Here is a 15,761-nt window from a genome sequence, read left to right on the forward strand (position 1 = left end):
GACGCCGTCGATCTTCTTCCCGTGCTTGCCGTTGGTGACCAGGTAGAGGTCGTAGCTGAAGCCGATGGTCTGCGCCAGCCGCTTCAGAATGTCGATGCAGAAGCCCTTGCAGCACCGCTTTTCCGGGCGCGGAGCGTCGGGTGGAGGACTGCGGGGAGCAACCAGGCTTGGGGAGGTTGGGGACCCCTTACCGCCCAAGAGTCTCCCTTGAGATGAGGCTATGGAGGGACAGACAGCCCTGAAACTATAGTCAGCACCTTCGGGGAAAACGGAGGCTCAAAGGAGTTCCGTGATTAGCCCAAGGTCAGAAAGCAGGAGGGCTTGATGAGTCCTGGGTCCCAAGGGAGGAGGGGGCTGGGGCCCGGACACTAGACTTGGGGATGGAGGGTTTCGAAACTGGAATCCGGCCCTGTCACCTGTGAGTTCGGTTCAGCTGGCTCCTGCAGGGGACGGAATCTCGGATGCAAGTGCCGCTGATGGGATCCGCGGGCTCCACGATGACAAATGGCCTCTCCTCCAGTGTGGCCACCGTGAGGTGCTGCGTGTCATCCACTGGCTGCAGGAAGCGGCCGTAGCGTGACCATAGTGGGTACTTGAGGCGGAGAGTCTGCTGCTCCCAGCTGCCCACCTTGGCAGAAGACAAGAAGAGTCAGGCTCCTTGGGCATTTCCGGGGTGTCCTGGCCTCCTCCCCTCATCTGGCAGTATGGGCCTGTCTTCCCTCCAGGACCCAAGTCCCAGCCCCTCCTCTCTGGGCCTCCTGTCCTCTGCCAGGGCCCAGGTGGCCAGGGCCTCTCTGCTGCCTGAGGTCTGGATGGCCACTCACCACTTCCCACGTCCTGTCTCTGGTGAGGGAGATGACCACCAGGGAGGGGTTCACCAGGAAGCCATCCTCATTGAAGGAGTAATCCCGGTTATCCCAAGTAATGTTCATGAAGTACCTGCCGGGAGGAAAGCAGGGACACATGTGGGGACCTGGGCTGGACCTTGGCGACTGAAGGCAGAAAATGTCCCGTTCCTACTGGCCAGCTCCAGCCCCAAGCTGCCTCTGAAGCCCCATCTCGGATATCTTCCCACACTCAAACTCTTCGCAGCCCCCCTTTTCTGCTCGGTCACCACAATGCTTTGACACTACCCTCCCCAAACAAGTCAAGTGGGTTGCTGTCTCTGAGCCTGCGTGGGTTTTTCTCTGCCTGGAAACCCTTACGCCACTCCTTCTCATCTCTGCCAACTCATTTCTTTTTTTTTTTGGAGGGGGGTGGCGGGGAGATGGTTGGGGGCACACATGCCACCACCTGGCCTCCCTCCAACTCTTCTGTATCTTAAAGGCTCAGCCTGAATGTCCGCTCCACTGGGAAGAGGCCCCAGAGCCCCCAACTCCCAGATATCACTGCACTGCCCTGTACTCCTCTCACGCAGTCCAATCGCTGGCCTAGACTCGCCCCAGACCATCGGTCCTCCAGCCCATCTGTCCTGCCCGGCGGTTTTCTCTGCCCCCATCCTCTCCTTTCCATCCCTGCTGCCCTCCTGGACCCTCACCCCAGCCTCCTGCCGGGCCTCCAGCCTTTAGTCTCACTCCTCCAGTCTGTACCTCCGGAAACTCAGAGAGGTCTTTCTACACCCAAACTGACTCCACCCCTCCCCTGCTATGGCCCACCTTGGCTCTCTGGTGCTCTGGAACAAAGTCCACGCCGCTCAATCTGACATTCGAGGTTTACGGCCATTTCCCTCCCTAGCCCTGTCACCCCTGCATCTGATTCTGTTGCTTTCACACGCTCCAAATGATGGTATTTCCACGGATCTGTCCAAGTTCTCCTTTCTGACCTTTTATACGTGCTGGTCCCCCTGCCCGCAATACTATTCCTGGCACGCTCCCCACCACTGTTAGAATCAAGTTCTTCCTCTGGCCTACAGGCCCTACGTGAGCCAGGCTCCATCCGCCTCTCTAACCCTTACTCACACCTTTCTCCCAGGTAGGCATGCTGTGGTTTGGATGTCTGACCCCTCCACAACTCACATTGAAATTTCATTGCCAGGGTGACAGTATTGGGAGGTGGGACTTTTAAAAAATTATTTTAAATCTTTTTGCCAGAAGATACATGGGCTCACCGGAGAGAGAGGAAATGAGAAAACACCCCCTGTGGGAAATGGCCATGTCACAATCTTCTTGGGATTTGGGGGACACACACATACGTGCCCAGCATGTTTCTCAAGCCACCAGGTCTGGGACTCAAACCACATAGTCAGCTAGGTGGGTTCGCCACCACATCATGGCATCATGGGCTCCGGCTCTTCCTCTTTATCCGTTGTTTTATCTCCAAGTTCCCCCCAGTCAGAAAACCCTTCCCTTTTTTTTTTTTTAAAGATTTATTGGATTGGAACCAGCAGGTGGCATAGTGGTGACAGGCTGGACTCCCACGTGGCTGACCACAGTCCGAGCCTTGGACCTGGAAGATTAAAACTCACACTGGGCACATGTGCATGCATGCCCTAAATGCCGAGACGAGAAGGGAGAAGAGAGATCGTGGCATAGCCTCTCCCATCCCTCCGGGGGCTAATTTCTTGTTATCTGCTTTTTGTCTCTCCAGGAAGCGCATGCACCGTATAGCAAAAATCTCTTAAACAACAAAAATAATTATTTGGGGCCAGCAGGTGGCATGGCAGTTAAAGCCACTGGACTCCCACATGGCTGACCACGGTTCAAATCTCGGACCTGGCAACTTGCTTTCTTGCTCTCTCTTTCTCTGCTCAATAAAATAAAATAAAATAAAGTTAAATAAAAGAATTCTTTTAAAAAAAGAGAAAAAAATTACTTAATTTAACTTATTATTATTGTCAGAAAGGCCTTTCCTAACCACCACCCCATTCTACCCCCCCCAGGCATTTCTTGTCACATCCCTCCTGTTTTATTGTCACCTCAGAAGTTATCCACTGCTGATATTTTCTTCTTTCTTGTTCACTGGTTCCCCTCAATTAGACCTGCAAGCCTTGCAAGAGCCGGGACCTTGTTCAGTGCGATACCCTTGCGCCCGTAGCATTGCTTGGCACAGAGCTGACTCTCAGTAAACGGCTTTCCAGTGACTAAGCGAACGTGTGAGCCACTCCTGCTCCGGGTCTCAGCTTACGAGCTCCTCCTGGGAACCACCCTGACTCCATAGGCTAACCCTGAGGTGCCCCCTGGCTTGGAAGGCTGAGCAATCTGCCCCCTTGAGATGAGATTCTCCAATGAGAGGTGGAGGAATGAGTGATGGCCATAAGGGCTGAAGTCATGAGGGAACAGATATTTTGGGTGAAGAACTGAACAGCCTATGGGAGAGGCAAGCCTGATTTTATGCATATATACATATATTGTATATATATAAATAATATGTATATAAGTATAAATATATATGTATGCCAGCAGGTGTGGTGGTTAAGGTGCTGGATTCCCACGACTGCGGTTTGAGTCCTGGACCTGGCAGCTTATCTTCTTACTTTCCCTTTCTCTCTCTCTCTCTCTGGTCAAATTAAATAATAATAATAATAATAATAGGGCCAAGTGGCGGCACAGTGGTACTGCAACTGGATCCAAAAGGAAAAGGTACTGGTCTTATGTTCTGGGGCCTCCTGGGCATGCTAACTGAGACTGGAGGTGGATGATGGCAGGAAGGCCCCATTGTTGGGGTGCCTGTCTCTCTTTCATGAAATGAATATTAAAGAACAACAACAATTTTAAACATTAATAACAAATACATTTAAATAAATATTTAATAAAGTTATATATATGTGTATATATATATATGTATGTGTGAGAAGACAGTAAGAGACAGAATCAGAAAGAGAGAAAATGGGGGCCAGCAGGTGGCGTGGTGGTTAAGGTGCTGGACAGTCCCACATGGTCGACCAGGGTTCGAGTCCTAAATCTCGTGACTTGCTTTCTCACTTCCTCTCTCTCTCTCTCACTCTCTGGTCAAATTAAAAAGTAAATGAAAAATAAATAATTATTTAAAAAAAAAAAAAAAGAGAAAGAGAAAATGAAGATGAAAGAGTAACTGGGCCAGGCTTGACCTCAATTACTGATGTCTGTGTTTCTATGCATGTTTATCTTTCCAATAAAAACCCATTCTCCTTACGAACCTTGAATAAGACTCTGCTCTTACAAGCAAAACCGTCCCGGAGTAGACGGAACTGTCCCTGGTGCTCCAACCTCTCTTACCACAAGCATCATGCAGTGCTGTCTGCCACCCCTACCGAACCACTGTTCTTTGAAGAGTAAGTCTGCGGTTTTATTCATCCCTGTGTTCTCAGTGCCCAGCGGGAGCCCTAGTTCCTAGCAGGCAGTCCGTAAATATTTATGAAGGAGGAACGCTTTCCTCATCCACCTGTTCTGGGATTCTGGTGCCCAACTCACCAGCTCTTAATTCCCCTCCCTTAGGTCTTCCTCCTCACCCACCACTTCTTTCCAATCCCAACTCATCCTTATTTCAGGACTAAAGTCCTTTCCTTCCAACATTTGGTTACCAAACTCTTCACTTTCCCCGCTGCCAAGGTTTCCTACAGTGGAGATGCTGTTTTCCACCAAACTCTTGTTTTCTTCTAAAATAATAGTGTGTAAGTTGGGCAAATAGCCATCCAGTTATGGTCGACATTTCTCAGCCAGCTGCCTTTGCAGCTAACCAAGGCCAGGAGAGTGGAAGACATTCAAAATAACCAACAATTAGTACAGCACAGCCACTAACCAATCAGATAGACGTTTAAACAATCAGAATAAAAATCTAGCCAATCAAAATGTACCCAGTTATAAACAACCTGACCATGTGGCTAGGATCTCACCAATGTGATGTATTAATCATCTTGAGCCATATCCTTCTCCTCTCATACAAAAAAGAGATCGCTGCTTTCCACTTCCTTCTCTTTCCTCCTCTTAAGCTACAATTCAGACATGGCCGTGACCCAGCTTCGACTGTGCAGAGATGCCAGAGCACTAAAATGGGAGGAGCCTGGGTCCCTGAATGATCACCTGGAGCAGCAGTCTCCTAGTAATGGGACAACTCGTCTCTGAGTTGTTACATGACAGAGGAACAAACTTCGACCTTGTATGGGCCACTGCGCCGCCGAGCTCAGCTCCTTCTCTAACGAGGGTATTTCTTTGACTCTAAGATGTTATTAATTGAGGGAACCAGCACTTAGCGTAATGGCTATGTCGCTGGACTCCCACGTAGTCAACTGCGGTTCGCGTCCCGGACCCGGTGGCTTAAAACTCACGCCGGGCGCATGTGCGTGCGTGCCCAAGATCCCAAGAGGAGAATGGAGGAGAAGGGATTGCAGCGTGACCATCCCCCCTGGGGGGTGATTTCTCGCTTTCTGTCTCTATGTCTCTCTCTTCCTATCTGGTGAGCGCACGCGCCCTATAGTGAAAACTTCTCAAAAAAAAAAAAAAAAAAGATGTTATCAATTGTAAAATGTACTATTTTTATGTGCCATAAAGGATAGAGTTGCTTGGAGCCAGCAGATGGCGTAGCAGTTATGTCCCTGGGCACATGTGCACAGAGTTAAGAAGGGATGGTGGCATGCCATTACGCACCCCCAGCCCCCCCCCCCGGGGTGATTTCTCACTTCCCTCTCACTGTCTCTGTCTCTCTTAGAGTACACACACCCTAAGACAAAACCTCTTTAAAAAAAAAAAAAAAGAAAGGAGAAATTTACCAATGAACCACAAGAAACCATAAATTTTAAGATACATCTTGATTTCAAAGACATTAGAGTATGAAAAATTGTGCATCTTAGTCATGAAATATAGCCATATGCTTGCCGTCTCAGGTGTTTTTACCAAATTTCTTGATATAACTCCCAAAGAGACCTAATTACAAACCCATTGAACACAAAGGAAACTGAGGCTCAGAGAGGGGATGTGATCCATCTGAGGCCAGGCAGTCAGGTTCTGCTCCCACACCCCTCCCAGGCCAGCCCCACTCACCTGTGCAGACTCTCGCCACGGTGGGTGCGGTTCTGGGCGCGGCAGTCATGGCCAAGCTCAGGCAGGAAGCCGTAGTCACGCAGCAGGGCCTGGGCACCTCTGGCTACTACAGCCACACCAGCTGCCACACGCCGGGCCAGGTCATCTCGCCAGCCAGCTGAGCGCACTGCAAACAGCCCGGCAGGCAGTGGGGCACCTCCTGGCAGAAGAGGGGGCTCCCCTGGGGCTCCTGATCCCCCGCCTCCAGCCAGCTGGGGCCCCACCATGAACCAGACGTAGCCGGGCCCAGTGAGGCCAGCCTCCTCGGCTGCCCGGAACACAGGCTCAGCCTCTTCTCGGGCACAGAAGAGCAGGCGGATCTGTGCGCTGACACTGCGGAGCTGGGCACTCAGCACAGCCTCGCCTGCCCCAGGGTCCAGCGTCAGTGCCCCCCGGTGCTCCCAGCCCACCAGGCTGCCATCGGTCAGCACCTCGATGTAGGACAGGAAGGCCCGGTGGCCAGGGGCACGTGTGGTCACCGCGACAAAGGATGTCCAGTCGTACTCCTCCAGCACCTCAAAGATGACCTGAAGCTGCTGCTCTGTGGAGGAGCCCAGCTGCAGGAAGGTGGAGCCCTTCTCCTGGGGGGAAGGAGGAGGATGTCAGGCCCGGTGCAGGGCCTCATATCTCGGTGACCAGTAAGGGGGTCACAACTCCTAGCAGCCAGCTGCAAGGCAGCTCTCAGTATGGCAGGCTGACTAGCTCCTCGCCGAACATTTCTGCTTTTCCTCCTAGGGCACAGGGCTGGACCTGGGTTAGATTTAGCTATGTGACCAAGGTCTTTTGGACTTACCAAAAAAACACTCTTCCATGAGCTTCACTCTCTTCCCTGTCTGAGGGCAGATGCAGAGACCCCAGAAGAGAACTTCCAGAGTCCTACAGGATTAGAGAGCCACTAGAGGAAGGGAGCTTCAGTCCCCATGTCACACATGGAGGAGAGCCACCTCCTATCAGGAATACTTGTTTGGATTTTATATGAATGAGAATCAATCATCTATTGGGGTGAGCTGCTGAGATTTGGGATTTTATTTGTTACAGCAGCTAATATCACTGTCATTAATACACTGAGCAACCAGTGAGGGAACTACAGCTCCCAGCATGCACTGGGAAGGTCCAGTCCTCTGAATGCAATTAGGGAGACAATATCTCCCAGCATGCAATGAAGCTCCTTGAGTAGACCTCTTTGGTTTTTCTCCTATCTCCCTGACCTCTCCTTCTCTGTCTCCTTTGCTGGCCCTTCTTCCTCAGCCAGAATTCCAAACATGGAAATGCCCTAGTGTTCTTTTCTCTCTGTCCTCTCTCCCTGGTGACCTTTTCCAGACCCATGGGTTTAAATACTGTTTCCTACACATCCAACATGGTAGCCACTAGTCCACTAGCCACGCATAGCTATTCAGATTTAAGTGAATTGAAACTTGGGACCAGCAGTTGGTGTAATGGCTATGTCGCTGGACTCCCATGTAGTGGACCGTGGTTCAAGTCCTGGACCTGATGGCTTAAACTTATGCTGGGGTGATTTCTCGCTTTCTGTCTCTCTGTCTCTCTTTGTCTTTCTGGAGAGCACACACGCCCTATAGCAAAAACCTTTCCAAAAAAAGAAAGAAAGAAACTCAATAACATTTAAGGTTTTGTTTTCCGATTACACTAACTACACCTCACGTGCTTGACAGGCACATGTGGCTTGCGGCTACTACATTGGACAGAGCAGTTACAGACGATCGTCATCACTGCAGAACATGCTATTGGACAGGGCTGGACTTGCCCATGGCTCCCACCCTTCGTCACAGCTGCTTCCGTGAACGCCAGACAATCCTATTCCCCTTGTTAGATAACATCTCCCCTTAGATTTTCAAGAGGCATCTCAAAATTGGCATTCTTTAAGAATTAGGACTCTTGGGAACCAGCAGTTAGTGTAATGGCTATGTCGCTGGACTCCCACGTAGTCGACCACGGTTTGCGTCCTGGACCCGGTGACTTAAAACTCATGACGGGTGCGTGTGTGCGTGCATGCACAAGATCCCGAGAGGAGAATGGAGGAGAAGGGATTGTGGCGTGACCATCCCCCCTGGGGGGTGTTTTCTCGCTTTCTGTCTCTCTGTCTCTCTCTGTCTGTCTGGCAAGCACACGTGCCCTATAGTGAAAATCTCCCCCCCCCAAAAAAAAAGAATTAGGACTCTTGGGCCAGCAGGTGGTACTCTCTCTCTCTCTCTCTCTGGTGAGCACATATGCCTTACAGCAAATTTAAAATATTTCTAAATAAAATTAAATAAATAATTCTTTTTTGATAGATTTTTGCTATAAGGTGCATGTACTTGCTGGAGAGACAGAGAGAGAGAGACAGAGAGACAGAAAGCTAGAAATCACCTCCCAAGGGGAGATGGCCATATCGCAGTCCCTTCTCCTCCAGTCTCCTCTTGGGATTTAGGGCACACGAGCACATGCGCCAGGCATGCTGGGTCCAGGATTTGAACCCTGGTTGATCACGTGGTAGTCCAGCGCCTTAACCACTATGCCACTTGCTTGCCTCAAATAAATAATTCTCTTTAAAAAAAATAGGGACCAGCAGGTGGGGTGGTGGTTAAGGTGCTGGACTAGCACATGGCCCACATGGCCGACTGTGATTCGAGGCCTGGACCTGCTGGCTTGCTTTCTTGCTTTCTCTCTCTCTAACTCTTTCTGTGTCTCTCTCTGGTCAACTTAAAATAAATGAATGAATAAACAAAATTACAATAAATAATTCTTTTAAAAAAATAAAGAATTGGGATTCTTTTTTTTTTTTTTTAAGAGGTTTTTGCTATGGGGCACGTGCACTCACCAGAAAGACACAGAGAGACAGAGACAGAAAGCAAGGAATCACCCCCCAGGGGGGATGGCCACACTACAATCCCTTCTCCATTCTTCTCTCGGGATCTTGGGCACGCACGCACACGTGCCCTGCGTGAGTTTAAGCCACTGGGTCCAGGACTCAAACCACGGTCAGCTACATGGTAGTCCAGCGGCATTGCCATTATGCCATCTGCTGATCCCAAGAATTGGGATTCTTAATCTTTCCCCTCCACAAACCTGTTTCCTGTGGCTTTTCCCTAATCACCCAGATGGTCACGTCTCCAACCTAAATTACCCTTCCCTCTCTTCTTCTCCTACCACAACCAGGCCTTCTCCAAATCTCCTCGGCTCTACATTCACACAGAACACCAGCTGTCCACTCCTCGCTGCGGCCTGTCACTGCCCCCATGGTTACCATGTCCTCTCTTGCCTGGAATCCACGGCTTTCCAACCCATCCCTGCTTTTGTTCTTGCACTTTCCAGTCCATTCTCCAAATGGTAGCCAGACGGAGCATTTCCAGATATTAATTGGATCCCATCCCTCCTCAGATGAAAACCTTCCAATGATCCTCTCAGGATCAAAGCCAAAGTCCTCGCTGTGGCCCACGAGGCCCTGCATGAACTGGTCCCTGTTGCCTCTCTGACCTCATCGCCTCCACGCCCAGCCCCCAGTCGGCTTGGCCACACTCCCTCCTTGCTCTTCCTCAAACTCAGCAAGCTCTTGCTGGCATCGAGGGCTTTGGCCTTCGCCGTTGCCTCTCTCAGGTACAATTTTCCCTAGCTTTTTCAGGCCAAACCTACCCCTCCCCATTCCTCAGGTCCAGCTCAGGTGCTACCTCCTTAGGGAGGCCTGCCCTGACTGCCATCCATCCAGCCCCATTCTCAGTCACTATGACATCCTGTGTTTTTTCTTTTTTTTTTTTTTTTTTTTGTGGCGTTGCTATAGGGCATGTGTGCTCGCCAGAAAGACGGCATGTGTGCTCGCCAGAAAGACAGAGAGAGACAGAAAGCGAGAAATTACCCCCCAGGGGGAATGGTCACCCTGCAATCCCTTCTCCTCCATTCTCCTCTCGGGATCTTGGGCAAGTAGGCACACGTGCCCGGTGTGAGTTTAAGCCACCAGGTCCGGGACTCAAACCATGGTCGACTACATGGGAGTCCAGCGACATAGCCATTACGCCAACTGCTGGTCCCTCAGTCACCACAACATTCTGTCAGTTTCCTCTAGGACAGATTTTACTGTTATTTGTTTTGCCTGTCTCCCCGTTAGAATGCTCTGTAAGGCAGGGACCTTGTCTCCTCCCTCTCCCAATTATGTCCCGCAGAGTCTGAAACAGCCCTGAGCTGGCCCTGCAAAGCAATGAAAACAGCAAGTGGTCTTTCTCCCCAGGCATGTGTCTGTGGTTATATGTAGGGGCTAGGGCAGTTGTCCGGTGGGGACGAGGTCTCCCAGCATGCAAAATGAGAGCCCTGGGAGGACCCCACCCATCAGGAGGGGGAGGTGTGATGAGGGGACCACGTTCCCAGCATTCAGTGGGGCACAGGTGGAGCTGTGAGGACAACCCATCCAAGAACAGTGAGTCCTCATCAGGGAATGAGTATACACTGAACAGACCACAGTGCCCAGCAGACCATGAAACAGAGTGGACCACACTTCTCAGCACGAGAGATTACGAGTCTGGGGATGCCAGGTGACCTGCCTACAACGCCAATGCCAAGGAGAACAAGAAAGTTGGACAGAGGTCCTTCCCAGAACGCTCTGGACTGGATACTACGAGTCCTGGCATGCAGCAGTGATCCTTACAAAGGCACAGGCCCTCGCCACAGGACTCTGCAGACTTAGGCTCCACCTACTCGGCGGCCTCCAGTTTCATTGGCTCCACCAGAATGGCCCCGCCCCTCAGCTGACCCTACTCCTCGGTCTGCCGAAAGGCTTGGTCCAATTCTCTCCTTTGCGACCAGAGTCCACTACAATCCTCCGCTCTGTGTCCTGGGGAGGCAGGCCTCTCTCCAGGTTATGCCAGCTCCAGCCTCTCCCCTCCCCTCCTCTGCAAGTCCTGGCTCTGACCACTTATTGATTGACTCCTCCTCTACTCTGGACCTTCTTCCTCCTGGGCCCACCCTCTGGATCTCCCTTTCCACACTTTACAGCTGAGTGGGCCCCTCTCAAACCCCACTCCTTGGACCTTCTTTCTCTCCAGACCCTGCCCCTTTATTACAGTGTTGGACTCCACCTCCTCCCTAGCCTCGCCCCTCCTTGGCTAGCCCAGGAACACCCGGACTGGCCTAGACATAACCTCACTTCCTCGGGGCAGGGGCCACCTCTTACTAATGACCCCTCCTTTTACTGGATGGCTCTGTCCTCCTACGCGGACCTCTGGACCCTATGCTCAGCCGGCCAAGGGCCTCTCCAGACCTTGTCTCTCAGTGCCCGATACTCCTCTCTTGTGGTCCCTGTCCCTACCTTCCTGGCTCCCACCTCTCCATGAGACTGTGCCCCTTTCTGAATTCCATTGCTTTCCAACTGGCTCCTTGCCTCGCTGATCCCAGAACCCACCTTTCCCTCAGATTTTGCCATCTCGGGGACTGGAGACAATCCCTGCCCCTCACTGGTGGCCTCGCATCTTCCCCAGATCGCACCCTTCCCCTCGACTGGCCTTGCCCGCACCTACAGAGTTTGGGCCCACGTCCTCCCCATACGCTGAACAGAAATGACTGACTTCTTCTCGACCCCACTTCTCAGTGACTCCGCCGACCGCCCCTGCTCACCCTCTAGGCCACGCCCCCTCACGGCAGCCCCGCCCCTTACCGTGGGGAAAGAAGCAGAAAACGTTGGAAGAGACCAGGGAAAGGACCACTGTATCCCTCGGGTGGACGTAGTCGTGTTTCCTGACCTCTTGGAATCATCACCACCTCTGGAAATATTTACCTTTGGCTGATGAAGCAGCTCATTCATAGACGATGATTATATGCTCCTGATCTCTCTCTGGGGGACACGGGCTTGCAGATGGAAGCAGTTACTCAGCACGACGAACTGCCCAGGCAGTAGAAAACCTAATGGGACAGAACACAGTCTAATTTTCTGAGAGTGCCGTGCAGCAGCCATGTGAATTCTTTTTCATTCAATCAGAGTTCCCATTAGGGTATCTCTTGTGGGCTGTTCAGAACTCCCATTTAAGAGGCAGCTTTGTAAAACCAGGCTGGCTCTGCAGGGAACTGGGCTGTGCTGCAGCAGCAGCATCTTAGCGGGGCCCCGAGGGCCGCGGGGGCCACCGGCGCCGCGCATCGCCTGCGGGCCCCGCCGGGCGGCCTCTGAGCACCCGGGCCAGGGAGAGACAAGGGAGGACAGGGGGAGGTACAGAGAGACACAGACGGGGAGACACAGAGACAGGGAGATGAGAGGGAGAGATACACAGAAGAGATAGAGATACAAAGAGGAAGAGGTTGGAGTGATGGAACCAGGGAGAGACAGAGATGGAGGGAGAGACACACGCAGGGAGAAACAGATGCAGGCACAGGGAGAGAGACAGAGACAAATGGAAGGGAGAGATGGGGCAGACACACCAAATACAGAGAGGGAATGAAACAGGCAGAGACACAGAGGTAGGAGACACGGAGATCGGGAGAAGTGGAGTGTGGGAATGGGGAGACAAAAGACAGGGAGGGTGGGGTGAGTAATGGGGTCAGGGGTAGGTAGAGATAAGGAGAGACAAAGCGGAAGAGAGGCAGGGTAGGGATGGGGGCCACAAGGAACCGGGGAAAGAGGTCCACCAAGGCGCGATGGAAATAGGAGCAGAGACCCAGGGAGATAGGAAGGGAGATAAAAACAGCAACAGAGAGCCGGTCAGGGAGACAGGCAGGACCGGGGAGATGGAAGGAGAAATAGGGATGGAGAGGCACAGAGTGACAGACACGGGGAGACGAAGAGAAAGACGGGGGACAGAAATAGAGGGTGAGCAAGACCCAGGTAGAGGGGGGCGGAGAGGTGGGGAGAGATGCAGAGACAGATGCCGGAAGGTGAGAGGTAAGAGGGGCCAGGCAGTTGGGCCGAGAGGAAGGTGGAGACAGAGACCCAGGGCACCAAGAGCCGTGCATGCAGGAGAGGTGGGGAGACGATTGAAATGAGGGAGGCAGGGGGAGCAGGCAGAAGACAGGGAGACAGAAATAGCGAGTCAAGGCCGGATCGAGACCCAGCCGGGGAGGTGCCCAGCACCGACATGAAAGGAAGGCCAGGAAGGCAAGTGGCAGGAGGGAGCAAAAATAAAAGGAAGGAAAAGTGAGAAAAAATCAGGTCACAGGGGTCAGATGTGTGGGGAGAGAGAGAGAGAGAGAGAGAGAGAGGAAAAATTAGTGGGGCATCCAAAGCAGAGAACCCCCCAGCCCCGCCTCTCACCCCGACCACAACCCCCCACCCATTTTTGTCCCTTACTCCTTCTCCTGTCCCCTCATTCTCAGCGTGGGACAGAGTCATGGCACAGGCTGGGCTTCAGGGTTGCGGGGTGTGTGGGGGGGTGGTCCCTGGCTCCCAGCCTGAAGCAATTTAGTAAATTGGAGGAAATACAACGCCCCTTCCTGGGCCCCTGTTGCATGGTTGCCACCTGGGGTGATCGGGCTGGGAGCCCAGACTCCTGGGTCCTGAGTCTGAGGGAAGAGCAACCTGGGGCCAGGACTCCAGCTTCCAGGGACCTGGACTGGCCTCGACATCAGGGGCTTCCTGCAGGGGTGAGGGTCCAGAAGGGAAAGGGTTCTCAGCTGTCAATCAGGCTCCTGTCTGGTTGCCATGGTAGCACAGGCCTTGTCCAGCCCACAGTCAACCAGGGTGGGGGAATGACCCACACCCTCTCCCCTGCCTAGAAGCCTTGGCCCCTCCTCTCTGCCTGCCAGCCACCTTCCCAGAGATCCTGGGCCACTGCCTCCCCAGGGAAGGGGTGGGGGTTCCTAGCACGCCCTGCCTCCCCGGTCTGGGCTCCTCACCCCTCCCCTCCATTGCCCTTCCCCAAGCAGCTGGCTCAATCAGCGCTCAGAATAGCCCCCCTCTCCGCCCCAAAATAACCCACAGCTGTGGCCTGGCCCCCGCGGGGTTAACACTCGCTCCCTTCCAGGGGGCTGTTCACTCCCCAGCCCCTGCTCAGGACTCTGTCAGACCCACCTCTGCCTGGCTTGTCCCTTTGGGGTCCCCAGGGTCCAGCTCTCTGCTCAGGCCCTGGAAGGCACCCCAGCCCCGTCCTCAGCAGGCTGGGTACCCAGACCTTTCCCATCAGGGATCCAGAGAGCAGCCCCCACCCGTCCAGGGACTGGCACCCCCAGTCCTGTGCCCTCAGGGCTCACAGAGCCCAGGTCCCCAGCTTCTCCCTCCTCCTGAGTCTGGGTTCCCACTTGTGTCCCCACAGGGGCTAAAGACTCCCCCAACCTCTGCCCTATCAGGAGGCAGCCCCCGTCCCTCCTCGCTCACACCGACACCCTGTCCTCCAACTTCTCCCACCGAGACTCAGGAGTCCTGACTGTGCGCTCCTCCGGCCCAGCACTCCGGCGTGGTCATTCCCAGCTCTGTTCCTTCCCAGGACCCAGGAGTCCCCCAGACCCGTGCCTGGCCTCTTCCACACGCAGGAACCAAGAATCTGGGTCCCCAGCTCTCCTCTTCCCCAAACCCAGGGGCCCAGGTTCTCAGCCCTCTCCTCCGTTAAGGACCCTCCTTTCGGTCTCAAACCCCATCTGTCCCAACACCCCGGATGCCCCCTTCGCTCTGGCCTCCCAGTCACCCCACTCTGATCCTGCACACAGCACAGCCTGTCCCCGGGCCGAGGAGGAGGAGGAGGAGGAGGAGGAGGGTGCCAGTGATTCCTGGGGTGTCCCTCTGTCTGTCGCTCCCCCCACCACATCCATCTCAGAAGAGAGGAGAGGCCACTTTGATCAACAGCTCCCCCCCCTCGAGACGCAAAAAACTTGGATCACCGCCGCCCCCCCCTCGAGTCGTGCTGCAGACGGCACCCCCCCACCAGTCTCTCCCCACCCTAATCCCGGTGCTTGGGAGAGGCAGGCAGGGTATTCCGGAACCTTGAGGAAGGGAAGGAAGCTTGGGGTGAGGGGTGGCAGGGGCCTGAATGCCCGCAAGGTCCTTGGCAGGGGTATTAATAGCAGACTCATAGCTCTGGGAAGGGAGGGGAGAGTCAGAGGAGAGAGGGAGAGGGACTGCCGGCCGAGATGGGGGACACCGATGCGGGGAGGGGGTGCAGAGGAGGTGAGGTGGAGAGATGGAGGGACAGAGAGATGGGGTGGCAGGTATGTGGGGCTGGGGAGAGGGAGGGAAAACGTCAGAGAAAGGGGGTGCTTAGGAGGTTTGAGGTGTGGAGACCTAGGAAGACGGGGCTCAGGGACGGAGAAAGACAGGGGGCAGAGGAGGGTCCCCAGAGCACAGGGAGCTAGGGAGGGCAAGGACCCCTGCCTGCCACTCAACCCCTCCATCCCTGGGGCCCCTGGCCAACTTTCCCTGTCCTAGATTTGGGGGTCCACATCCCCGCCTCACCCCTGCATCCCCTGCCCCAGTCTTACCTTTTCATGACCCTGTTCTGTGGGGGAGATTGCGGGGGGGCCAGGACTGAAACCGATGTCCAGCAACCCGAAGATTCCGAGGAGGGCTCAGGGAGCCAGCGGGGGGCCAGGCCCTGGGGCGGCCGTGGCAGCGGAAGGAGGCAGTGGTGGTGGCGGCGGCGGGGCCCTCCTGCCTGTCCCTGGCTCCCTCTCTCCCTCCTCTTCCTTGGTCCTGTCCTGCCCTGTCTCCCCCAAGGTTGCGGCCACCAGGACTAGGCGAGGACGCGGCTACACATGTTGCGCTGGAAGTTGGGCCCCGGACATTGCGGAGGCTGCCGGGGTGTCCTCTTGCCGCCCCGACCCCGTGGGGATCCCCCCTCCGCCCACCCGGGGTGCCCCCCTCTGCCGCTTCAG

General features: G+C 54.1%; 1 protein-coding gene across 1 annotated transcript in view; it reads right to left on the reverse strand.

Moving 5' to 3' along the window:
* Positions 1-6,710, reverse strand: part of GRIN2D (glutamate ionotropic receptor NMDA type subunit 2D) — a 39,534-nt gene extending 32,824 nt beyond the window's left edge. The window contains exons 1-5 of the mRNA XM_006160236.2: positions 6,693-6,710; positions 5,955-6,574; positions 825-939; positions 417-628; positions 4-148 (exon numbers count right to left, since the gene is read on the reverse strand). Coding sequence (XP_006160298.1) covers positions 4-148; positions 417-628; positions 825-939; positions 5,955-6,574; positions 6,693-6,710 — 1,110 coding nt within the window. The remainder of the gene's footprint in view (positions 1-3; positions 149-416; positions 629-824; positions 940-5,954; positions 6,575-6,692) is intronic.
* Positions 6,711-15,761: the final 9,051 nt, after the last annotated feature.

The sequence above is a fragment of the Tupaia chinensis genome, unplaced genomic scaffold (genome assembly GCF_000334495.1).
Source record: "Tupaia chinensis unplaced genomic scaffold, TupChi_1.0 Scaffold000673_1, whole genome shotgun sequence".
NCBI lineage: Eukaryota > Metazoa > Chordata > Mammalia > Scandentia > Tupaiidae > Tupaia > Tupaia belangeri.